A 27,555-nucleotide genomic window follows, 5' to 3' on the forward strand; every position below is an offset into this window, starting at 1 on the left:
AACTGTGGTTAGAAGGCTGTTTTATTCAGGTGATAGCTGGATATATTTTAAAGAGTAATGCAGAGTATTCAGGTATACAATTTTTTTTTATTATGGCATGCATAACTTTTTATCAACAGCTATAAGATAACTCAGTGCAAAAGTGCTGTAATTTTTTTATTCTTGTTAATCCAAGAGCTTTGCAATTTCTGATTGCTTTTTAAATGATTTACATACCTAATCTCTTTTCTTGATTGTGCATTGTTTTTACATATTTTTCCCAAATATGCCTTATACTATGGAATAATGAGTTGATTATAGACTGTAAAATGACCACTCAGGAAATAAAATGAAAATGGTTTCTTCAACTGTTTGATTTACAAAATCCAAAAAGCTCCTCAGTAGTATAGATTAGAAAATTTAAAATAAAGTAGGTACATGAATGTATATGCATACTGAAGTTATCAAAAATCATTACTGAAGGCTGTGATTTATGTAAGTTACTAATTTTCTTTCTAGAATTAAGGTCTACGCTTAAGCATTTTAAACAGTGTTAATTACTAAATATGTGCACTAGTAAGTCTCAAAATATTTCACATAAAATTTCCAAATAAATTTGGCAATTTAACTGTTAGTATTCCTGGATCTTATAATATCCTTGGGATCAGGGGTCTGTGAATGGTAGGCAATTAAGAAATAGATACCTTTGTATTTTTTAATGTTTCTGCTTAATCGTGCACAAATATTTCAACCACGTGTACACACAACATGTCTGACCATGAGGAGGTTCAAAATTACACGTAGGATTATCATGTTTACAGTTCTGAAAAATATAAATGTAATTATAAAGAAATTTTAAAGAGCATTTGGGGTAAGGGACGAAGGGGAAAGGGAGTTTTATAATACTGTAGAAAGGTATTAGGGAAGAAAAAAAGAAACATAAATTAATCAGATATAGAAAAAGATCTCTGTATTTTTGAAGAAAAAAATTCTTAACTGTGAACTTTAATCTTGCAAGTAGTGAATGCCCATCTCATAGAAGTTTAAATACTTTATAGAATTTATTTCAACAAAGTATACAGATGTTGCTGACAGAGTCCTATGGAAGACCATAATTATTCTATTCCTTATTTTTCTAAATACTTTTTTGTTGTATTATAAAAATAAATATATATGATTAATAAATTTAATCTGTTTTATATTTGTTCTTATTTAATATATATTTGAAGATAGGTAAATGTGGAAGTTTTATATTTCCTCTACATGTAACCAGATCTGTGTAAATGTATCAAGCAAACTGCTGATAGTGTATGAGTGATGCATGACCATGCACATGGTGGCTAGAAAATGTTGCTAGCTATTTCGGACACACTTACTTAAAAAGTGATGCATTTCTCACTTTTTTTCTTTTTTAGTATACTTTAAGGAATACTTTAACGACTCTTCCTTCTAGCTCTATACACTTTTTTTTTTAAATGAGAAAAAATTAAGCTGTGGTAGACAAAAGTCAGGATATAAATCAGCAAAAGAATGTGTGTGGAAGGCTCTAGTCTTATGGGATAATCAACAAACCTAAAAGAATAAAAGAAAGTGCGTCTCCTTTAATAGCAAGACAGCTGCTATTACCAAAAAATGTGATTTAGGTGGGAACTGGAGAAGTGGGTTGGGCACCTTTACATCTTAAATCAAAGAAAAACCGATTTATTAAATAAGCATCTTTAGACAGCCTGCTATTTTTAAAATCGCTCTCTCTCAACACATCTTGCCTACTCTTCCAAACTCACCACAGGAGCCATTCTGTATTTTCACAGTCAACAGCTGATTTTACAATTGAACTTACTCATAAAGCAACACTGTTTTGATAAAATGACTCAGCTTAGTTCCCTGAAAAATACATTTGCCTTTTTTTTTGCAGCCTCTGAGACAATTATGACAACATACCCTAGCTGTGTTCACATTTTTATGTTATTGTGTTATGGGTCCAGGTTGACACACAATTTATATATGCTCATGTGTTAGGTCTTTTCATATCCTCTTTGGAACATGCAGTGGCATACTTGTCTCTTGAAAGGTTTGGAAAACAGCTCAGCATATTCATGTAACTTATACTTTAGGAACAAAATACAAAAGTTCTTAAACTTGCAAAATGCACCAATAGCAGACATTCAGCTAGATATGTTTATTTTGGGGGGCCACCATATAGCTATCATAAAATTGTGTTTAAACTAAATTAATTACTCTTTTTACATTAAGTCTAAGATGATAATCTTAGATTTTTTATTCAAAGCAATTCTACTGAAAATAACTAATTTTCTCAGTGCTTTGATAAAACTGCTTTTGCAAACTTGTGAAGGTGAACCAAGGGAATAGACATGGTTTTATTTCATGCTTCACTCTATGAAATCCTTTCAAAAACTGGTCTCACTCTTACCCTTTTTGGGGTGATCTTCATAAGGTTGGAGAGAATATTTGGAGAGAAATATACTATAGTTAGCAAAACGTAGAAGGGAAAAGCCTCTAAACTACCACTTACTACTAAATATGTAGGACACTATAAAGTCAATTAAAAAAAATAAACAAACCCAGCCTTAGAAGATTGAAAAGCACAGTATGTTTCTCCCTCTCCCTCCCTGATAACCTCCTCCTAAGTGCAGTTACACCTGACCAGAATTCACCAAATGACATCACTGGTTATTTCTGCAAATAATTCTAACAACATCAGGCAACAATAGTTAAATAAATATAATACAAATAAATACACATACAAATAAAACAAATAACAATATGATCCATAGAGTTGAATATAATTATCTAAAATATTCATGTCAGTTTGGAAGCTACTTGATCACAAAACATGAAAGAAATGTCAACTATTTCTTTTTCATCTACCATCAAACTCTAAATACATCATTAAGGAAGCCACACCTGGGCAAATTCCTTTGGGTTAAGTTCGTGAACACTTTCCAAATACTGTTGTACAAAGTTACACATCCATGCTGAGTAATTTACCATTGTGTAGTGATAATCTGAGGTGGGCCAGGGTTTTATTTGCAGATTATTCAGAGAGGAGCTATGAGGCATAATTTTAACATCCAGGTTGGAAGCATAAACAAAAGGTGCGTGCCCGTAGTCTGAACAGGAGACTGCAGTTTATGAAATGATGTTTGGAGAATCAGAAGAGAGAGTAGTAGAGAGGGTATCTTTCATTTTAGAAATGCTGAGGCACAAAACACAAGTGCTTGTAGTACTTTCATACATGAAATCCTTTCTCCTGTATATGCATCATTTGTAAACGTAAGGTCTGTATACTGCTGACTATCCGTCTCTGGTGTCCAATGAGTAGGACTCCAATTCTTCTAATATCACTGTGAGAGAGAAAAAGATGTAGAGATGGGGGTGGGAGTGGAGGAGAGAGAATATGAATATTTAGATCTGGTAAGTACAAGGAGATAGGAAATGAAGATTTACATATGGTAAGTGTGTCCCATGTCAGATTTGCTTATGAATTTAACAAAAATTGTATAGCTGGTAAAATGAGAGTTTAAGCAGAGATACAGGTGAACAGTTACATTTTTCTTCTCCCTGGTGCCAGATAATGTATCAAGTCTACCTCAAATTTAAGGATACAAAGGAAAATTTCACATTCAGGTACCAACGTAATGTTCAGACATTCCATAGACCTAAAGGGAATACAACTTTTAAAAGATTTATGTATTTATTTTAGAGAGACAGAGAGGGAGAGAGGAGGGGCAGAGGGAGAGGAAGAGAATGTCAGGCAGACACCCTGCTGAGTGCGGAGCCCACCTAGGGGCTCAATCTTATGACCCTGAGATCATGATGTGAGCCGAAATCAAGAGCTGGATACTTAACCAACTGAGCACCCAGGTGCCCCAGTTAACACTGTTGAAAATTTTTATCATTATCTAAATTCTACAATTTAACTGTTGAAAATTTTTATCATTATCTAAATTCTACAATTTAGATAACTATATCTAAAGTGTTAGCAAAATAATATATAGGGTAGAAGATACAATGTAGACTGTATCTGAGCCCTACGGTCATTAAATAATCTGAAAAAAATATTCTTGTATTAAGTTGAACTATATAAAGTTGCCATTACTATTTCAAACTAATGGCAATCTCATATGATTCAACCAACTAGTTTTAGTATCTACCTTTTAAGCACATGTTTTACTGCACCCAGCCAAGGAATAAGAACTTTTTATAGCACCCAGGCAAGGAATAATTTTTGAGACAATGGAAAAATGTCCAACTTGTATAATATAGATAAGGAGCTCTGAAATTACATGATGATAATGTACTACTGCAATTACTCCATTTGATGAAGGTAATAGGAATTGATTATGCAAAATTAGTATATGTGAGTCATAAGTAATTTGCTTAGGTAAACTGTGCTGATGTAGTCTAGGATGTGAATGAGAGTAATATACATTTCAGAAAGCATTTACAAATTTTTAAAATAGCTATTCGAATTAAACATATTCTTCCAAAGGAAAATAGTTAAAAGTGTAATGTCCAATTACCACTAGAATGATAATCAGAAATGGTGAGGAAAGACGTGGAAATGCCATACTAGCATTAGGAAATGTAGTTGAATCATGGTGTTTTGATCCGGTATTTGAATTTGTAACAACTTGAGTGGACTGCTAAGCGTAATAATAAACCTAGGACCACTTACTCAATGCTCATTCTTGAAATTAGGTCAAAAGTCGTAAACCCTGCTGCCATGAAGTTATTTTTATATTGCCCCATCTTTATAGAATCCAGCCATTCACCAACTGTGACAAACAAAGGATATTCCGGAACTTCACCAGGGGATTCTGGCATTCTACAAGAAAAGAAACAAACAAACAAACAAAACCCATGGTGACCATTTAAAAGTCAGAGACAGCAAAAAATATCCAAGTCCCTTTTTTTCCTTTTACAATATCCTTGCCTCTAATGTTTTCATACTCCATTAAAAAATAATCTCTAATTTTCCATTATATTCAAATCAGCCACTTTTATCTGGTCAGTTTCACTTATCACTTTGTCTGTTTCTGCTTTTTTGCTACTAACTGGGTTTTATACTAGATATAGCTTGAGAAAACCCACATCTTGTGAACTGCTATTTACTTTTTCCTCTTGCATAAAATTGTGTTTTCAAACCTGAGGAATAGCCCAGTCCTCATCCCCAAAGGACAGTTAGTAGCCATAGGCTGTTTACTCTTACACTTTCTAACCTGTCACCAAATCCTTGCCCTTTTGCCTTTTTTACATTTGATATGACAGTCCTTTCTCCTTTTCACAGTGAATTCATTGATCAAGCCTCCATTTATTTATTCTCAAACATTCAACAAGAATTTATTATTTATTAAAAAATAATCTCTGCTGTTACAGAGCTCAGTGGCATGAATAAGATTTACATACATTCAAGCCTAGAGTAAAACAGCCCAAAGCACAGATATAATATGGCATAAAACAAAGCAAAATCAATGCAAGTTTGGGTTAACAAGAAAAGGGAATCCAGCATTAATGGATCTTAATGTAAGTGAAACAGACATCTGTATTTTTGTTTCTAATATTTAATGAAAGGGCATTGCAGTTGGGGATATTTTTGTAGTTTTCTTTTTCTTTTTTTCTTTTTTGAGAGGCTGGGAGGTGGGGAAGGAGCAGAAGGGGAGAGAGAATCCTAAGCAGGCTCCACACCCAGCACAGAGCATGACGTGGGGCTCAATCTCACAACCCTGAGATCATGACCTAAGCCAAAAATCAAGAGGCGGACACTTAACAAACTGAGCTACAAACAGGAGTCCCATATTTTTGTACTTTTAATATAAAAATAATATAAAGGTATTATTTTGGAAAGGCTAGCAGATGTGTGTGTATTCATACATAAATAAATACATTATATATGTATATATATACATATATATACAGAATAGTTTTATATAAGCTAAAGATAGAATAAGCATGGAAGTAACCTTAGAAACTATAGTAAAATTAACTAAGAATTATATATTTAACTGATTCTGGCAATAAACTATATTATTCTGCTTTTACCTGGCACTAAAAAGTGCTTTTATAAGCATTTTATTAGTCTTCTAGGGTAATATATACATCATTAAAAGTTATTAGGTCTAGAGTTTATATTAAATAGTAGGGCAGTAACCTTTTTTTGTGATGGTATTTGAGTCAAATCAGTATTTTATAAGTAATGAAAATATTCCCATTAAAAGTTAGAAGGTTAATCCAAATTTCATTTACTTTGCTTTAAATTTTTTATAAAATTAAAGAAGGAAAGAATCCATGGGGACTTAACTAGATCCATAATTTTAACATTCGTATTTGGAATATTTGATTATAATCATATTTACCATTCATATTTGAACTATTTCACTTTAACTAGAAACCGATAGTGTATGAACACTAGTATGTGAATGACAGTATATGAACCACATGAAATAAGAAGAATCCATTGTGAGACAGAATGGAGTATGCATGTTGTATAACTCTGGTATTGTTTTGTTAAAAATATATGAGAATGGGAGTTAGGCTATAAGGTTAGTGCACAAGGTAAAACATAAAAACCTCTAATAATCAAAATTACCCATAAAAATCCTTTAAATTACCCTTAAATCATCAGGCCCTGTACATTGTACAACTCTTGAAGACTCTGAAAGAGGTCACTTGGAATTTTTTAGGACAAAGTCCCCACTAAAGGCCTCGAGTTCATTCTTTGGTTTTCCTTTGATTGTTATGTTGACTTCCCTTTTCCCAGACTGGGGTCTAGTTGAAGATGGGGATGAAGATGAAGAGAGAAAATGAGGAAAAAATAGGGGTTTTGCTTTTAATATATAATTCAAATTTGCATAAATTAAATGCATGTATCTTGTGACTACATAGTGGTTCATATTGAGTCCGGTAATTCTTAAGAGTGATTTGTATTTTTTTTACTAGTAATCATTTCTGTTACTATATTTCCAATTTGGGAGGCTGATAAAAGCTACATGCTTTTTTCTTATACAATAAATTGCAATGCTATTTTGATTGTGGACTGATTCATCCAAATTAATATTGGAGGGATTCATGATTTGACCCTAATGAAGATTAGTTATGTCCAAAGATTGAAAACCTATCATAAATACTTTATTATTGCCATATTTGTTGCTTCTTAGAGATGTTAATATCAATAAGTATTATAAAATAAGCAAAATTCATATAAAATAAAAACTAATAAAGGTATCCACTGCAAACAGAGTTAAATAGGATTTTTAAGAGCATTTCTCCAAGTCTTCACTGTTCTAATGTACAATGTGAACATACAAGAAAATTAGCAATGGCATCTACATTATTTTCCTAAATTATCTGACTAGTTTCTATAAAACATAGTTTAAGAAATGCTGCTATAATTTACTAAGTTTAAATATCAAAATGATCAGGGTACCCTTTTGCTTACTAACATAAAGCCACACATGCTAGGAAACTGAATGTCCTATTTTAAAACAAGGTGGCTCCCATATCTTTTAATTACTTGTCAAAGAAGTTTGTTGACTGAACAAAATTAAAAGAATGTATTTAAGTGACTTTCCCTTCATAGTCCCATGCCAGACTTGATGCACAGACAGTGTCAGGTGACTTCTACTTCCCTCTCCTGAGATAACTCTGGAATAACTCTCGAGCGTTCACAATTTATAATCCGTGAGTGGAAATGTAATTTGCTAATTTTATGTCCTTAGTATAGAAAGGTCATGGAAGGACATTCTGTATACCAAATGCCTTAAGTGGCCTATTTCTCTGTTGAAAAGCATGCACTATTTGCTCCCAGAATGTTTCAATACCATAATTCCCTTTCTCTCCACACATCTTTAGTAACCTAGTTACTCTTTGGCCTTTCTACCACTGCACTGGCAGGTGATTTAGTAAGGTCAGGATCCCCTCATTGTTCATAGCCACTGTGCAATAACTCTTCTTTCACCATATCTTATAAAGAAGTTGAAAAATGCTGCTATTTTCCGGCTTTGAGGGCTGGGTACCATCACCCTCACATGAATTCTCTGGAATATTACCTAATAAACAATAAACGCCCTTTCTTATCAACCATGTACAATGATAAATTCAGTCTGCCATTTGCTGAGCACATAGAAATTTCTGCTCTTTGGTGATTAGTGGGAGCTGCCCACCTGAGAAATATCTTTACAGCAAAATCTGCAGCTCATGTTGAAAAAAAGTACATATTGTAGAACAGAAGGTCAGGGGTCTCTCACTTCCCTCAGAAAAATGAGGAAGGGGTAAAGTTAGGAAATTATAAATGTATAAATGATGGTCAATTTAGATTAGAGAGAGGGCTGGAACATAGGTAGAATAGGTAATGACACAGTTTAAGGTTCAATAAATATATACTTGTAATACATCTAAGTATGTAAAAATGAGTAGCACTGATAGAGCCAATAATTTTTTACTCTAATGAGCCTTTTGAGTTCATAATAGTATTATTCTTTTTAAGATTTATTTATTTATTTTAGAGAGAGAGGATGCCTGCAGGGGGTGTGGGGCAGAGAGAGAGAGAGAGAGAGAGAAAATCTCCAGCAAACTCTCCACTGAGTGCGGAGCCCCATGTGGGGCTTGATCCCAGGACCCTGAGATCATGACCTGAGTTGAAACCAAGAGTCAGATGCTTCACTGACAGAGCCACCTGGGTGACCCAGTACTAGTCTTTTAATTTAGAAAGTTCTTACATAGATAATCAATAGATATGGAAACTGCCAGTAAATAGCAAGAAGGTTTTTATTTCCAAAAGTTTTCCATGTTTTATATTTATCATGCAAATATAATAATAATAGATTTATTAAAAATGATTCAAGAAAAGTTATACTTTGAGAAATACTATTGCAAAGTAAGATCTTGTTTTAATATGAAACCATCACATGCTTAAAGGCTTTTCTCTTTTTATGACTCCAAGATAACTTTTTCCCCCTAGCTGTTATACATGGTTAGCGGAACTGCACAGATTAGGTCCATTCTATTTTACATTGCCTTTATTTCAGTTACTTATTAATAATTTGAATGTTTCAGTAGTATTCATAAATATTAATCAAATGAGTATATAATGATCTACATTTTGATACTTAATAATTTAATTCCCTGAAGTTAGGCTCCTACGGGGCTAGCAATATTCTTTTATTACAGATGACTACTCAATCTTATAGTATGTATCTTTTTGTTTCAGTTAAATTACTTCTTTGGGAAAAATCTATAAGACAGAAGAATTTTTTAAAAAGGTTAAGTTAAAATTCCCTGATGGCAGGGACCAGATTTCACATATATTTCTATTTTCTGTAGGCCTTAGCACAATGCTGAAAGTTTTATAGGAATTTTAAAGAAGTGGTGATTTAGACTTGAGTATTCTGTATAGAAAAGTTTAGTCCATGACATAATGGCTGATTCATGATGAATGATCTATTTTGACTTAGTTCCCTTAAATTGAATAGTAAGTACATATTGATGGTGCTTGCTTATCCCTGCCTTTGTGGGTTTCAGAGTGGAGAGAGAGGCAGCTATAGGTGGAGTGAGGTAGCCCAGGGTGAAGTGATCTAGAACAATAGCAACAGTGTTCAACTTATTCAATATCACCACTTTCACGTGCATTTCTGATCTCATAACTCAGGGATTACACTTCACACTATTTAGTTAATCCATACATAATATACAAATTATCTACCTAAACTTTGAAGGAAGAATTTGTTTTATCAGATGAAAAAGAAAACCTTGTCCTCTCTATAGTCAGGTGGGATAGCAAACTTGAACATAATCTTGAACATGGCTGAACATTGTAGGAGGATGTTGAGGGGATATACTGACTAAGTGTTTGTTACTTATTCCCATGAACGAGGGCATATACTCTAACTCCTTGGATTTGCTTAGTAGAACATAAAATAACAGGCTATGCTCCACTGCAAATTCTTTTTGGGATTTTAATATACCCCATCCAGGAAGTCTGATTAGTTCAGAGAAAATCTATGTGGAAATATAAAAAAAAGTACTTTTCTTATAATCATATTTCTAAAACAGTGCCATAATGGGAAGAACCTTGCCATTTTGCATGATTGTACACTGTGTGGTGGACATAACAAGGACTTTGCAGTTGGTGGACCTTGTTAAAATGTCTGATCCACTAATTACTTTCTTTACTCTTTGAGTTTCTCTTTCTTAGTCTGAAGGATGGGGATAGTAATAGGGTGGATTAAATGATTTTATAGATAAAAGTACCTAGGTACAATGACTGAAACACAGTAGGCTTTCAACAAATGGCAATAAAAGTTATTATTGATGATATATATTGGAATTTTTATCAGTATTAATATTGGTATTAACATCAGTATTATCATTAGCTTGTGCCAAGAGCTCATGTGAATTAAGTTTAGATTATCTTATCTAACAGGTAGAAGTTTCTTATTTCCTGATTAATATTTAATATTCTGTCTTCCTTCCACAGAGTTTTGATAATCAATCAATTACAACACCGATTTTGGCTAGCCATTCATTTCTCTCTCATGGGAAATACCATTAAAACTTCTAGTTATAGAAATTAGAACAAGTCGTCTATGACCTGGTAGAAACAACCAGGCAAGTGCTGATTATGTGTAGCCTAGACAGCAATGAACAAGATCTTCTTGAAATCAATGGAAAAATTCATATCCAATTGTTGAAAGTTCCTGTCCTCAGAAGACAGCATTAGAGGTGCTTTATGAATTGGATGGAGGAGGTAGTACCATTTAGTCTTAAAACATTTACTTGTGGTTTTCTAAAGCAGAGGTTCTTAATTATGATACTGGTTTGAACTTTTCCCTATCCTCATGATTCACACATTACTGATACCCAAGTAGTTGGAAGTTCAACAGAGATTTATGTGTACTAAGGAAAGTGGTGGTTCCAGTTCCTAAAAGCTAAAGTTTTAAGATCCTTAACTGTGGCCCCATGGGTAAAGAAACTATTCTTAAGTGTCTTGGCCTGGGCAGAGCATGATTTCTGAAGCAGGTGATTGCCATGGACTGTCCTTCTGGTCAACTGCTGCCCATCCCTGGATGCCCCTTTTTAAGCTGATATCACCAAAGAGCCCATAATCTGTAAAAAAGTTTTTGTCAGTGCTGGGGATCTATGGCAGAGACTAGAGAAAAGTATTATTTTCCATTACATGGTCACATTGGTCAAAAAGGCACTGCCAGCTGACTTCAATGTAGTGCTTTGGTGTGTGAAGGAATCAGGGGTGAGAGTTGAAGAGGTTGGAGAATAAATGTGTAGAATAACGTGGGTGGGGTGTGGAAGGTCGGGCCGGGCGAAGGAACACTCATATAGTCATTAATCTATTGCACTATTAAACCACTGGACCTCAGATGTGACCCTGGGAACCATGGGGATATGTTTGACTTGGGATTGAGAGTAGCATTTATCATGAGGGCCAAAGGAAAGGGAGTGAGTGGTGTTTCAAAGGTCATGGCCAGGCCCTGCTCCTGATGTCATTCTCCACATAGACTTGGCTTCAAAGTTGGCCTTTTCGCCCAGGGGCTGTACACCATGTGATAGTTACAAATACTTTAAAAAGGAGGTGATAAGGTAACATTGTTGAATGAATAAAAGTGAAGGTAGTTCGAAATTCACATTTATGAAAGGGTGATTACCTATATTAACAAGGTACTTCTGCAAATTATTTTTTAAATCAATTAGATTTAAAATGATACTTATAATATTGCTATGTTCCCTTATACATCCATATACTTTCTTGAGTAAGAGAGAAGAACTGAACAGAGCTCTGAATATTCCCACGGGAGTGTGCCAGGCCCAAGAACATCAGCATTATTCAGAACAGCTGCTCCAATGAAAGCTTTCCCTGACCAACAGTTGTTTTTTTTTTTTTTTTTAATCTATTGGGTGTTCTGTCTTTTGAGAAGAGAAATTACAGATACAAGATTTATAAAATTTCTAATATGCTAGTATAAAATTATTGAGCTGCGGGTTTCACAGCTTTCCTCATTTCCCCTTTGTTGCCTTAATTTTTTCCCTTCTTACTATTCTGTCAAGAGAAAGGATAAAAGCTTCTCAGGTGAATTGTTGAGAAAAAAGCAATTAGAGTGGAATAAAAGCCATGGGAACCTAGTGGATGAGAGAGTTATGTCAGTACAGAAGCGTGAGGGAATCCCAGGAGGCTGGGGAGACTCCAGAGTCTAATAAGAGTATAGGTGAGTTTAATCAGAGTTGCTGTGGATTACACCCTTAAACTCCTTTACCTGCTTGAGAGATAAATGGGCGGAGAGATTGAAATTCTACTCCCTGTCATGTTCCTTTAATCCAGCGCACTGAGACAGATGACTGGGCTTTGGGAGTTGGGGGATGGACAGTGCCACAGTTTTATAAGCACAAAACAAACCACAAATCCTTTAGCTAAATTGTTATCCTTCATACCATGTCTCTTCCCTTTATTTTTTTTTTAATTTTATTTATTTGAGAGAGTGAATGAGAGAGAGAGAGAGAGAGAGCATGAAAAGAGAGAGGGTCAGAGGGCAACGCAGACTCCCTGCCAAGCAGGGAGCCTGATGCAGGGCTTGACCCCGGAACTCCAGGATCATGACCTGAGACAAAAGTAGCTGTTTAACCAACTGAGCCACCCAGGTGCCCTTTTTCCTTTAAACAGTCTCAGTTCTCTGGGATCAGGGACAGGGTGGGTGGACAGTACTGGAGGTGAAGGGGTTGGCAGGGATAACCTGCTGAGGCTGCTGTGAAAATAAGAGTGGTGATAGCAGTTCAGGCGTGTGCACCAGTAGAACTCTGTCTTTCTTTGTTTCTCCAAGAAAAGTGTATTAAAGGCAGAAAACACTAGTACATAGATCTTGGTCAGAAACAAGGATAGCAAATCAGTCACAGAAACTTCTATTTGGTTTCCCGGATATCAGACTTCAGAATCAAATCAAACTGCCAACTGTATGTAAAGTACCCAGCTCTCGGCCGCGTGTGGCAGTACCATCACCGACTTGCCATCTGCTGGCCTGTCCACAGGATGGCTGCACATCCTGTTAAACCCTTTAAACCCTATATCTCTGGCCCCATGACACAAGTCCTCATACTGACTTTACCTCTGGATCATTTTGACTTTTGGCATTTTCTCATCTCAGAGTCTTCATCAGTGTTTTCCAGCTATGATAAACATTCACAGTCTCGAAAAAGCAGGGAAGAAATTGTTGTACTTGCTTTTCTTTAAAAAAGGCTCTTACCTGCCTGCTTCTACTGCCATAGAACAGTTAGAGAGCTCTGTTGATGGGCACTGGCTGTGGGGTCCATTAACCCTATACCACAATGAGAGGCCTGGATTAAATGAGTTCAGTTTATAGAAAACCATTAACACACATTCACTGCATTAGCTCTTTCATTTCAATGTCAATGCATGCCCATCTCTTCAGTAAAACATAAAAACAAAATGAAGAAACATTTTAACTACTTCTCTTTCCCTTCAGAGACAGGCTTCTAGGTACTTTGTATTGCTTTTCTCTCTGATCTCATATTTACTCCTGCTCCATTGCCAGCTGTCTTATGCACTTTTATTCCAATGCTCTTGCTAAGGCTGCCCATAGATACCTGACCACTTTGCTGCTAAGTTCGAAGGACCCATTCCACTTTTTATCTTGCTGAAGCTCTTGTGAAGTCTTGGACGTTACACTCCTTGGAACTCTTCCCATTTTTTGCTTCTATGTCACCACCCTTTCCCAGCTTTAGTTATTACCGGTCTGGCTCTCTTCTTTCTTGGTCTCCTTTGGGTCTTCTCCCTCACCTCATTTCTTAAATCTTGGTATTCCAGAGAACACCCTTCTTTACTTCCCTCTGTTAATTTTCATACCTGATAGTCTCCATGGGTCATCTCAACTATGCATGAATCTTTAGTTATCGTCTCTATGTTGATGATCTTCAAATCTTCAGCCCAGATCTTTCCCCCTGAGGTTCAACTACAAATATAACTGCCTATTGGACAACTCCACCTACCTGCCCCACAGGCATCTTCAATTCAGTTTACTTGAAATGGTTTCATTTCTATTGCAAAACCCTATCTTCCTTCTCTCTCTTAGTGGTAATATTATTGGCCGGCTTGTCTAAGAAGGTAACTTGATAGAATCTTTGACTCTTTTCTCTCCTCCCCCTCCCATATTCAATCAATGACCAAGACACATTGCTCTCCTTGCCTGAGAATAAATCCATCCTCTTATCTCCCAACCCCAAACTTACTCCCATTTCATGAATTAGACCCTAATCTTTTCTGGCTTGGGCTTCAAACACATAACTGTCTCTGTTTCTAGTCTTGTTCCTTCTTTTGCACTTAGTCTAAATCAGCTCTAGAGTGATCTTTTAGAAACGCAAATGTGATCATGCTATTCTCTTGCTTAAAATCCTTCACTAAGTGTCCTTAAAATCCTAGGTCACTCCCCCAACCCAAGCCCGCCCCACCCCAGCCCTTTACTGCTTCTTCTGTTGGACTGCTTTAGGGAAGATGAGCTAGAGTAATAGTTTAATCTCTAGCTATTTCATGCTTGGCTTCACTTTACTGAGGCTGCCAATTAGTGATTTAGAGGTGAACTCTTATGTGCTCTGCAGTGAACTGAGGCCTGCTTAAGTAGTCCTTGAAGAGCCTTTGGCCTTATTATCACAAAAAGCCTGCACTGACTTGAACCTATGACCTCAAGCTGAACATCTATATATTCCGTTGGCTGTCCCCTGAGTTAGGAGAGTGAGCTTTGGAAACGCTTTTGTTATTTCTAAGTCCAATTTGGCCTAAACACATATATTCTCAATTTGATAATATTTTAAATGTAATCTTTTCAGAAACAGATAAGTGTCTCTTTCCTTCTACTCTCCCCTTCTTATAATTGTTTTTTAGAGAGAGGTGAGAAGATCTTCTCAACTCTACTGACTTTTATAAAATGGCATAGGAGTGCCTTCATTTTCTTGTCTTGTCATCTGTCTTTTTCTGGTTTTAGAAATGGAAAGTAACAACAGCTGGGTGTGATCATGTCAGCAGGAAACATTCTCACTCCCGGCTGATTCACAAATTGCCCCTGTCTTGCTTGCTGTTTCAAACAGAGGGACAGAACATAGAATGGACAAGAAAATTAAAGAATCTGTAGATACAAATTCTACTTACAGAGGTAAATTCTATTTACAGGGTCAATAAATAAAGAAAGGATACAGAAATACCAAAGACCCCCACAAGAAAAAAATATAACAAAAGTAACTCAGAAAAATTAGATACGGAGAGAACAAAAGGAGACACTGTTTTCTTAAGAACAAAAAAAAAAATTAGAAATTTTTTTTCACAGCTGGTAAATAAAATATGGTTTGTATAAAATATTCTAAAAGGTTGACAACTAGATAGTTATCATGGTAAACTTTCTCCTCTCTACCTGTTAGTCTTGTCTATAGCCTGAAAGAAATGACTGTCCAGGGGAAGAAAATCAACACTATGCATCTTACACAAGGATATCCTCCACCAGGGTGTGAAGGGCACTGGGATTGCGGATCAGTTTGTCCAGGAAGCTGACAATGTCAGTAAATTTCGGTCTGTGATTTCTCTCCTTCTGCCAACAATGGAGCATCAGCTGGTGTAGAGACGCTGGACAGCCCATGGGAGCTGGAAGTCTATAGCCTTCTTCAATGGATAGGATGACCTAAATGCAAACACACACAAGATAGTCTCTTATTTTTTGGGACAAATAACACGACATATGCTAAGTTATCATTCTTTTTTATTCGGGAAGTAGAAACAAAAATATTGGTAAACATGAAAACTTGTGGGTACAAGCAGCCCAAACAAAGATAAATACAAAAGTTGTAAGTATCTACATTAATATCTGCTGACGTCTCTTTGAAGAAAATGTTTCTAAACATTTGGTATTCAGAGGGGAGGTTAAGCTTCATCACAATTTCAAGAAATAGTTCCTGTGTGATTTAACTGGAACGTCTCAAACCCAATTAGGGCATCAGAAAGTCAGTATAAGATTGATGTGTTTGGTGCAAACCACATGTGACAAATGTGTTAAGTAAAATCGTACCTCTGTTGAAGCACTGAACTCCTGAGTCATTTTTTATCCTTTTATAATAATGTCACTGTGTGTTCTTTTGCTGGCTATCATTCCTTCTTTCTTCTTTATTGCTTATTTAATTTCTCTTTGCTTACTTCTGCCTTTCCCTTAGTCTGACTCCAACATGATTATGAAGTCCTCTCTGAACTCCTAAGGTCATTCAATCCTTGAAATGCTCTCAGTGGCTAGCTTAAGACTACAGGGCAACAGGATCATTCAAGCCTGAGTATCCTCAGGGACAGTGCTCTCCAATAGAACTTTTTTTCTCTCTGTCCAACATGATAGAAACTAGTCACGTGTGGCTGTTGAGTGGTTGAAATGTGGCTAAAAAGACTGAGGAATTGAGCTTTGTGTTTTAGTTCATTTTAATTCATTAAAGTTTAAATTTAAATAGCCCCATGTGGCTAGCGGCTACTATATGGGAGAGGGAGGGTCTAGGGAAAGGAATCTCTATAAGAAGCCAAAGTTAAGAATAACAACGTGATGACAATAAGGTAGTTTTTTTTGTTTTGCTTTTTTGAACTCAGGAGATCAAATATAAAATAAGGCAGGATAGTTATCTATTTTTTATATGGCCCACCTGGGAATCTCCTAATAATATAACACAATTGACTTGGAATTTATATAGCTTATTTTTTTTTTTTTTTATGTGTTCAAAGTATTCATGTGGCCCTTTATCTTCTTTTTCTTTTAAGATTTTATTTATTTATTTTACAGAGAGAGCGAGCAAGAGAGAGAGACAGAGAGAGAGCAAGAGTGGGGAGGAAGCAGAGGGAGAGGGGGAGAGAATATGAAGAAGACTCCATGCTGAGTGTGGAGCCCAACATGAAGCTCGAACTCACAACCTCGATATCACGACCTGAAACCAAGAGTCAGGTGCTTAACCAATTGAGCCACCCATGCGCCCCATTATGCAACCCTTTATTCTTATATCATCTCTGAAAGAAAGAAAGAAAAAGGAAAGGGTCCATCCCCCATTTTTGAGGTGGGAAGCTGAAGAACAGACTGATAGTTAAAGGCAGGCACACCTCAACCTCATCCCTGCCTTCATCAACAATAGATACAAAAATGCAAGTGTTGAGATTGTTAACCTGAGACCTATCTTTATGGTAGCATCAGCTACACACTTTTTGTAATTTGTAAAAACACATCTTAATATCTTTTTTAACTGACACTGTTGACAGGACTCTGAAATGTCCATAATTCATGCTAGAAGCAGTTCGCAAAAAGGAGCAATAATATGCCTGTAAGAACCTCTTAACTGCTAAGCTTTAGCTTTTTGGTACTAGGGAATTTCTCATAATCCCATCAGTGTCTTTGTGACCAGAATACTTTAACCTGTCATGACACTAGCATTTTTGTATTCATTTTATACCATTATTGAACAAGATTTTTTTCTTATCTGTTTTCTGATTATGTTTGTTATCAACTAAGCTTGGATTTTAAGACCTTTTGTGACACATTTTAGTAAAATAAGATATGTGTAAAATGCTTGTATAGCCTCAAAACTACTGTGGATAGTTCTGAAAAGTAGCTAAGAAAAATAGGACAGAATTCGATTATAAAAAGGCTTTAAAATCCCACTCTAGGAGAGCACTGTAGTTGATTTACCCCAGTTACCTAATTATAAGTGCATAGAATGAAATAGATGATAAGTGAGGTTATATTTTGAGAAAAAAAATATTAGTTGCTTATTGAGTATCTATCAGGTGCTACATGATTTGCATCTTTTTCTTCACTGTGTAAAATAACTCAATTCAATAGTTGTTATTATTGCTATTCTTTTTTTAAAAAATTGGAGCCTAATGTGGGACTTGAACTCATGACCCTGAGATCAAGATCAAGCTGAGATCAAGAGTTGGATGCTTAATGGACAGAGCTTCCAAGGTGCCCTTTATTGTCCTACTCTTAAGTGAAAAAATTTAGACCTAGAGAGATTAGGAAAATTGCCCAAATTCACACAGCATAGGTGGCAGAGCTATCATTTAAACTGAGTTCCATTAGCTTCCAAACTTTTTTCTCTGACCACTCCCCAGAAATGCTTTTTTAGTTCTCACTATAAATCTTCCTTTCCAATTTTATATCAATTAACAGGATCATAGGAATGATTTCCATGTTACATTTTGTCATAGCATTTGACTTCATTGTTTTTATTTGGATCTCAACTTTATATTCTGTGTAAATCAAACATGTATTTACTTCATAGTTTGTAAAATGTTATCTTAGCCTGAAGAAAGTGATTTCTGAATGCTTCTGAGTCTTGTACACATTTCTATTATTGCATCTATTACATTGCATTGTAACTATTCATCTGCTTTTCCACTAGGGCTATACATACTTGAAAGCAGGATTTATGCCTGTAGATTTTACATTCTTATCAATTAGTATGATGCCTAACACATTAATAAATATTAGGGAACAAAATAAAAGCTATTAGAAGAAATTTTTGAATGTATTTTGATAGAGCAGCAAATTCTTAGAAAACCTGAAGTTTTAAACTACCCCAGAGGCATTCAAAGTATGAGCATGGCAGCATTTGGAATCCCCTCCGAAGGAAGGACATGTTGATCAAAAATTGGAGCATCGCGCTGCATTCTCCAAGTGATCTCATGATCTCACTTTGGTTTTCTTGGACAATGAGCCAGTGAGACCAGGGTTTGCTGTTCCCCAGGAGAGAAGGACTGGACTCAAACTCAGCTTTCTGTGAGACTGGTGGCTTCTTCCTCCTGTCTAGAGGGGTTACTATTTCTCAGTGTCTTCATGGTCCTTTGCTGACTTTCCTAGACAACTGTGGTAAATAATGAATGTCCAGTGCAGACTGCTTAGTGCCAAGTGGGTTGCTCATAGTCTCTTTTGACAAATTGCTCTCATAATTGTCTGTAAAAGAAGAGTGTGGACCCTTGTCTGGAACCTTTACCCATAATGAGTTCAGCAATGTTGCTGGCCCCAGGATGCTTTTCTGTGGGGACAGTGGCCTTTTCTTCTGGTTGAACTCTGACTTTTACATTCCCTTAATTCTTTAACTTGTGACTTTGTAAAATTTGTGGAGCCCAGTATCATGTCAATTGTCATACATAAAGGGTCCTTGTAGGATAATAGTAACAACAATAACAACCCTGACAATAACAGCTGTTAATGAGAGCTTTCGGATACTTCCAGGTACCAGTTCTAAATGATTTACATGTATCAACTCTTTCAGTCCTCATAAAAACCTGTGAGGTAGGTACTATCACTTTCCCTACCTTACAGAAAAGGAATGTAAATAGAGAGAGGTTTAACTTGTCCAAGATTGTACCCTTAAAAGTCCTGGCTTCAAGGGAGCCAAAGGAAGAGATTTAAGCAATGTGATTCACAAAAAAGGTTAAAAGACAACTTCCTAAAGGATTTTTAAATTTATTCATCCAAAGAGATATATATTAACCATTTAACATGTACTATTGAGCATGCTATGTATAAGAGGTAACAAATGGGTAAGAAATATCTGTCTTTAGGAAACATATAATCTAGTGAAGAAGACTGGGGAGTTTGAATACAGTAAGTGCCAAGTAGAACAGGGAGTTTATGGGAGCATGTGAAGAACTGCCTAACCTAGCCGTGGTTCTCAGAGGAGGTGAGCTGGATCTTACAGGAAGTGTAGAAGGTAGCAGGGTCAACTGGATAGGTTGAAGGTAGACTATGGGACCTGCTCAGGGAATGAAAGCAGATTTGTGCAGCTAGAATAGAGACTTCAAAGAGAGGGATGGCATGATTTGAGGTTGGGAGGTTAAGTAAAAATAATAGTTCTTAGGGTCATGAATGGTTTTGTATGCTACAAGTGACTTTTTGCAAAGGGAAAAGGGTTTTAGCAAGTAAATTGACATTAGATTTGCCTTTGGGAAGCTCACGCTGGCTTCAGTGTGGAGAGCACACTGGGAGGAATGGGAGATCAGGAAGGAGGTTTGCAGTGATCCAGGCAAGAGATGGCCTTAGTGGAGGCCTTAGTGGAGGCAACGACTGTGGCATACAGGAAGCGGGCGATTGGACAGGAACACAGGATAGGGTTAAGGTTAGACGTGGCAGGACAGGTTTTTGGGTTGGTATCCTGATAAAGACAGAGACCACAGGAGAAGAAACAATTTTGGGGCCGGAGTGATGATGAGTTCAATTTCCTCTGAGCTTTCTGGTTTCAGATTCAAATAACATATTAACTTTGAGAGCTTATTATGTGCCACACTCTGGCTTAGCTTGCTTTATTTAGGTCTTGGATTACCTTATTATGTAAGTATGGTTATGCATATTTTATAGGTAAGAAAGCTGAAGCTCAAACTGATACATAGATTGGGTCAGTATTGCATAGCTAATAATTCCCTGAAAAAAGAACTGGTATTATCATCTTGATAGCCTCTGGATCGTGGTAGTGGTAGAGAACATCTGTCCTGAGCCTTGAGCCAGATCCCTGACTTTGTGCCAGAATTAAATCCTGAGCCTCTTTCCCCATTCTGTGCACTCCATGCTGCCCCACCTACCTGCATGTGCTGGCACAGCCGCAGCTCATGCTCTGCCTTCTCTGTGGGTTTTTTAAATCTATCACTTTCAGTAGATCTTTATGACGTTGTCAAGCAGGCACCTTAGATTTATTTTGTTCAAAACTCATCCCAGGGGCGCCTGGGTGGCTCAGTGGGTTAAAGCCTCTGCCTTCGGCTCAGGTTATGATCCCAGAGTCCTGGGATCGAGCCCCACATCGGGCTCTCTGTTCGGCAGGGAGCCTGCTTTCTCCTCTCTCTCTGCCTGCCTCTCTGCCTACTTGTGATCTCTGTCTGTCAAATAAATAAATAAACAAAATCTTTAAAAACAAACAAACAAAAACTCATCCCATTCCTCCTTTGGGATTCCTGTCCTTTGCAAAGAGTACCACTGTTCTTCAGTGACTCAACACAGAGATCAAGGAGTCATTTGGGACTCTCTCTTCCCTGATGCTCAAAAGCACCTGAATTCGTGCTAATGCTACTACCTTCATATATTTTAAATCCGCTCCATTTTGAATTCTCCCTCCAAATGATTTCTTTCCTAGTTTGCTAACAGCCTCCTAACGAGTCCACTCCTCTTCCTTTCCCTTCTCCACTCATCTCCCACAGTGCAGCGGAAGCAATCCTGAGGTGGTACTGTGATCCCATTTCTCCCACGTCTGAAATTCTGTGGCTGCTTGCCTTGAGCCTGGCTCTTGGTCCTCACCTTTGTCTGTGTCCAGGCCTTTGCTCTGGCCATTCCAAAACACTTGTGCTCTTTCAGCTGGGAGAGCTGGGCCCCTCAAGGGCAGCAAATGTTTCTTTTGCCCATAGGTTCCCAGCATCTAGCACAATGCCTTGTCAAGTAAAAAAATAGAGCTTCAGTGGTCACATATGTGATCTATGAAAGCTGTATTTTATGGGCAGCTTGGGAAAACCTATATTAACCTTTATCTTCATAAACATGTCTTTGGTGAGCAGCTTTGTTTTATAGGTATTTTCTGATTCCTTAGTTAAGGGCTCATGAGGGGCTAGAAGCATATGGGATACTTTGTCTAAAAGACTAATTGAGGTTTGTTGTTTTAGGATATGAAGGAGTGATAATTAACTACAGAGAATTTTGTAACAGTTTGTGATAGGTGTAGGCTGTCATCCTTTGGAGAAAAGTTATACAAGGTTAAACCCTTATTTAAAAATGCAAGAAGAAAATTAAAATAAAGTGAAAAAAATATGAAAATGACTGCAGTAATAATTTCCATGCAGAGGTAGAAGGAATTAGATTCTGTCAGAATTTATTATCTAAAACCTGGCTGGTTGTTCCAAATAGACCGTACTGGTTCCTTGTCATTGACACCGCAATTTTTAGCAGCCTAGAATCAACATAAGGCTCAGTTGGGGCACGTAGCAGACTGTTCTGCTCTTGCTGAATCTGATGAGTTTTCCAATTGTGTTGACAGTTTCTGAATCAAAGCAGGCAATGTGCACCTTTTATTAAGCCAGGCAAACAAGAAGTAGACAGTCAATATGAAGACGTTAAGACATCCCTGAACAATACCATTGAACAAGGACTGCTGGGTTGTGCAGGGAATCACATTTTTATGTTATAAGGCTGCTAAGTATCTCCAAAAAGAAGCACATTGACTTTAGTTATTCATACTTTCTTTTAAAAGAAACTGTCTCAAAATTTTAGTCTACCGAAATGTACATTAGTAAATGGAATGTGAAATGATTTTATTCTTATCTTCCCTCTAAATATTCATCATGGCTTTGTGGAAAACCTATAGTCTTAGGTAGAAAGAAGATAGTGAGGCAAAGGGTACCAATATATACTTCCTTTTTGGGGTAATGATTACTTATATTTATTAGGATATTTGATATTTAATACAATAATGCTGAAAACACTGGTAATCTCTTTTCCTGATATGCAACATAAAGATTATGTCTACATGGGAGAGGGGAAAAGAAGGAAGGAAAGACATAGTTATAAGTAAATAACATTTATAATCTTATACTGATTTTCTTACTTGATATTTTTCCACATCTAGGATTTAAAATTCAGTGAAAGGCAATCAAGACCCAAATGAAATTCAGTGTCTGATAAGAAAAAAGGATACAAGGGAGTGAAAAAAATAAGGTACAGACAGAAAACATTTTTTCAGAGGCTCATTTGTAATTTGTAGATCATTAGGGCATGGAAGCCTAAGATTTCCTTTTCAAGTTTAAGATAACAAATTCCTTGAAAGTCTACATTTAGGGCAGTTCCCAAACCTCACTTTTTGGAACTCACTATAGAATATCAAGGACCTTTTTAAAATGAAGAGTGGTTGTCTATAGGAGGTTACCACCGTTGAGACTGTTGAATGAGTGGACACAATGAGGAACAATATAAAGTGTAGGACTCTCAGAGGTTAAAGGTTCTTGGTAAGATTTGCCATTTGGAGAATTGTTTACCCCTAATGGTTGAAAGTCACACCTGTTGTGACAAATAACTAACATTATGTAATGATGTTTCAGTTTGTAAGTCATGCAAAGAGCATTAGCAAAGTAATCCCCTGAACTGCATCGAAGTGCTAAACTGTTGGGCAGGCCTCTATGTCCTCATTAACGAAGAAAAGACAACTGGATTCAATGCCTGCAATTGTACCGTTTAGCTCAAAAAGCTGGAGTCCCTGAAACTGAGGTCTTTATCTGTAGGGCCTTTGGTAACCTCTCTATAATCTGAGGTTCTGTAACCTCCAGGTCTAGATTTGGCCTTCACAGAATAGGACTTCCTTTCCCACAGAATTCCAAATGCAGGGAGACCAAACCCCAGACAGGGCTAGAGACTGTCCTGGCTAGATAAGACATATGGAAATCAACTTTATGAGTATAAAGAAAAGGGGGCTCTTAAAATGTCCTCTTTGTAAATGCTCCAAAGAGAGCAAAAGATGGAATAAAAATTTTAAGAGCTAAAGAATGTAAAAATATTTCAATATGTAAATATATCAAAGTTATAATTAATTTTTTATGAAAACATTACTGGCATGTATACATTTTCTAGCTTTGTGGTCACTTAGTTACAAAAAAGTTTCCCTTGAAAATTACCCTGTGGTAGTAGCATATTGGTTATTGGTTTCCTCTACTTGGAACTTTACCATCTGAATTATTTACAACGGTGATTGATTGCCTTTCATAATATTCTCTATCACTCTTGACTCTAGCAGACATGCATCATGCTAGTATAATTAGTATATATTTAATTAAAATGCTGCTATTGCCTACATACTGATAGTAGCAGTTCTTGAAAAGTTGTGCAAAGGAAGGCCATTTTGGCAATTGCCTTGGTATAGTACATATTCAAATAAATGCAAAAATTCCCTCAGTAATATGGAAAGGTTGAAATAATGGGAATGGGCCTTTAGCAATTTCCTGTATCTTTCTTACACAGATCATTACACAAAGACCATTACATAATAAAGAAGAGTTTGGAAAATCTAATCAGAGACAAAAATTGGAAATGACTGGACTCTCTGAGTCATAAAATCATACTGCATTTCTAGGTAAGTGGATTCTACCCATCCACTATTCTTGGCTGAAATACTGACCTATAATTGTAAAGGTTATAGAATTATGAGGACAAACAAGAAATAGGGTAAAAGGTTATTTTCTTCCTTTATAAATTTTTGAAAAAAGAAATCAATTCCAATAAGGTCAAAAGGTTCTTTTCAACTGCATGACCTATAAAAAGAAAACCCTGAAGATAAACTCTAATTTTTTTCTTCATGTAAGCTTCAGAAAGCAATCTAAAACAAAACTTACTATTCTATAAAAGCTTTCGAAAACTAAGGAGCATAACCCCCTCAGAAAGACTGAGGCAGCATTATGTTCCCTAGTAAGTGTCAAACAAGATGTTCTCTAATACTGGCTCTTTTTTTGGAAAAATGAACTAACTTAGTAGCATATGCCTAAATGAAACCATACCCATGAGACATTTGGGTTTCAAATTGCTTCAAGTTTGTGTGTGTGTGTGTGTGTGTGTGTGTGTTTGTTTTTGTCTTTGTTGTTTCGTTTTGTTTTTAAACAGCATCATGTCAAGGAAAAAACAAAGCAAAACAAAACCCAAGACTCTGGTTTTGTGTTTAGATCATTAGATCAAGCCAAGTAGCCTTTCATTTATGTGGTATTAGTTTTTTTCCTACATATTAACTTTGTGGGGATTTGGTTATTTAATGTTGCCTACTGTTCATGTTTTGCTTCCATTTTCTTCTGTTAAGCACATTATACAGTGTAAGTGTTGGAAGAACCGCGGTGCCCTTGGTGTCATCTTTGGAACTTGCATAGTTCCTAGCATTACATTGTACTTCCATTGTATAATAAACAACAATTACTTGAACTTGGATGAAAATAACATAAAAAATAACCCAGCAATGCCTTTAAAAAAAAAAAGAAAGAAAGCTAGGAAACAGCAAGGAGCTGTACACCTTCAACATGTCTATGACATGTTTCTGGTAGTAGGCTTAATTTTTCCATCATTAGAATTTGATTTTAACTGACTGCTGTATATGCTTTTGAGAAATGTAATAAATTTGTTACATTTTATAAATTTTTAATATTCAGACACAGAACATTACAAAAAAGATTTGTCGCTCCAAACAACAGCAAGTCAATCTGCATTCTTTTGCTAATAGAAAACAAAAACACTTCTCTTGTGACAGATTGGCATACATAATTAAAGATGCTTTCATTTCATTATATAGAACCTCTGTAGTATAGAGATTCTTTTGAATATTAGACTTTTACAGTATAACTTAGAGGGTAAAAGCATGTACTTTGGAGTAACCAAGGGGCTTGACCTTTAGTTCTACTATTAACTAGCTAGTAACCTTGAGTAAGTTATTTAAATTTTCTGGAAAGCCTCAGTGCTCTTACCTAGAAATGGTAGTAATAATAGTATTTATTTTAGATAATTATTTTGAAGATTAAATGAGCTAATAATCTAAAATACTTGGCTCAGAAAATGGAAACTATGATTATTACACTTGATTAATTAAACACCTTCTAGATACCAGGTGTTTTACATATACTATCTAGTCCTGCAGTTGAGTATTCTGAATCCTGTTATGGATAGCATCTCAGAAAGCTTAAACAACTTGCCTAAGATAACACAGCCAGTGAATTGTGGAGCTGGGATTTGAACCCAGCTCTTTCTAGCCTTAAAGCAGTGGCTTTTCACTGGCAGTGATTTTTGTACCCCATCTCTGACTGGCCAATGTCTGGGGCCATTTTTGGTTGTCATGTCTGGGAAGACGATACTGATATCTCAGGGGTAAAGTAAAGGCTGGGGATGCTTCAAAACACCCTACAATGTACAAGGCAGCTCCCCACAACCAAGAATTACTCAGCCCAACATGTGGTATGCCAATAGTTCTGAGGCTGAGAAACCTTGCTCCAAAGCTCTCATGATCTTGCCGATATACCAGAGGCCTCACTAGAATAAGGTGGTGCACGATGTTAATGTTTTGATACTGCAGTAAATAAAGTTGCTCTTGAAAAAAAAATTTATACCAAAAAAGGACACAATAGTATATCTCAGGCAACACAATTGCTTTCTTTTGGGGGACCTCCCCCCTCACTGCCTGTGGTTATGGCGAAGCTGCCAATCACAGTGCTCATCTGCCTATGAAGGCACAGGCTGGTACATAAAGCTAGCTGGGTCAATCACAATGTCTACTTCCCTGGCCTGGTTTGGGTTCAGGGTTGGGCAGGACCCTGACAGAGCCAACTAGAGTCTTCTCTGGGATTCATATGTGAGTTTTCACAGAGGAAAAAAGTTTCATTCTGCCAAGGTTGCCAAGCTGGAATGCTGAGCCTTGGAGTATAAAGAGTATAACAAAGAGGACCTTTGCTGTAGGAGAAAATGAGGTCAACAGATCTAGGGAACCACTAAAAACCCTGCATGATTCCCTGTAGGAGAAAATGAGGTCAACAGATCTAGGGAACCACGAAAAACCCTGCATGATCCCTGGGATGCAGCACCACTAACCTTCTTAGTCTCATGAATGAAATGTTTAAAAATCTTTTTACTCAAGTTAGTTTGGGTTGAGTTTCTGTCATTTATAATCAAAGGAATGCTGAATAATAGAGTTTGCATGCTTTTTCTGACATATATTGGGAAAAAAAATAACTATGCTCCATTCACAGTGTCATTTCTATCTTAAAAAAAATAAATAGAAAAAAGAAAAAAGAAGGCATGAGGACTACCCTTGAGGAATGCACATTCTCTTGGGGGCAGGGCTAGGACTCAGGAATATCAGAAGTTCCCCTTCTCACCTACATAGTGGCCTCCTTGAGAGCAGGGACTGGGTTTCTATTTTTCCATCCCCGCCCCACAGGCATACCTGGCCCAGTGACTGGCACATGTTTAATAAGTAACTGCTGACTAGCTAAGCAGATGGCACCTGCTGTTATGTTTGTAAGTTCTTTTATGGTCTAATCTTGTCTACTCTTTTCTCATTTTCTTTCCCTAATGTACAATACTACTGACCTGTGGGAAACTCATTATATTATTCACTAAAACAGATTCTACAAACTCAGAATTGTTCACTGTAATAAAATATGCCATGGTCTACAGAATAGAGAGACTATTTCATAAAAACGTTCTGAAATTTCCTGAACTCATTTAAAATCATAAAACACGTTAGCATTCTGTATTTAACTAAGCCCACAGCTTAAACTCACAAAATGTAGTAAAAGTATAAAATATTCAAAAAGAACATAGTTGGATTTTTATTGTCCAAAATATTACTTTCCTTATTTAAAATGCACCTTGGCAAACAAAAGACAATACTTTGACCAAATAAATGAGAAATGTAGAACAAACAGGGAATAACTGGTATTTGGAGAGGAGCAGCTGGGAAAGTTTTGATTAAGCTATTTCTGCTTCCAAACAGAAATTCTGGTTATAGGATCCATCACAGATATGCTGACTTCCAATA

At 36.4% G+C, this 27,555-nt stretch overlaps 1 protein-coding gene across 2 annotated transcripts in view; it reads right to left on the reverse strand.

Annotated features, from left to right (window-relative positions):
- Positions 1–1,226: 1,226 nt before the first annotated feature.
- The window catches only part of EPHA6 (EPH receptor A6), an 876,957-nt gene continuing 850,628 nt past the window's right edge, over positions 1,227–27,555 (reverse strand). For both annotated transcript variants that reach the window (XM_059392124.1, XM_059392125.1), the window contains 4 exons: positions 15,490–15,683; positions 13,245–13,316; positions 4,679–4,828; positions 1,227–3,344 (listed from right to left, as the gene is read on the reverse strand). In XM_059392124.1, coding sequence (XP_059248107.1) covers positions 3,230–3,344; positions 4,679–4,828; positions 13,245–13,316; positions 15,490–15,683 — 531 coding nt within the window. In that variant the 3' untranslated portion in view covers positions 1,227–3,229. The remainder of the gene's footprint in view (positions 3,345–4,678; positions 4,829–13,244; positions 13,317–15,489; positions 15,684–27,555) is intronic.

This window comes from Mustela nigripes, chromosome 2 (genome assembly GCF_022355385.1).
Source record: "Mustela nigripes isolate SB6536 chromosome 2, MUSNIG.SB6536, whole genome shotgun sequence".
Taxonomy (NCBI): domain Eukaryota; kingdom Metazoa; phylum Chordata; class Mammalia; order Carnivora; family Mustelidae; genus Mustela; species Mustela nigripes.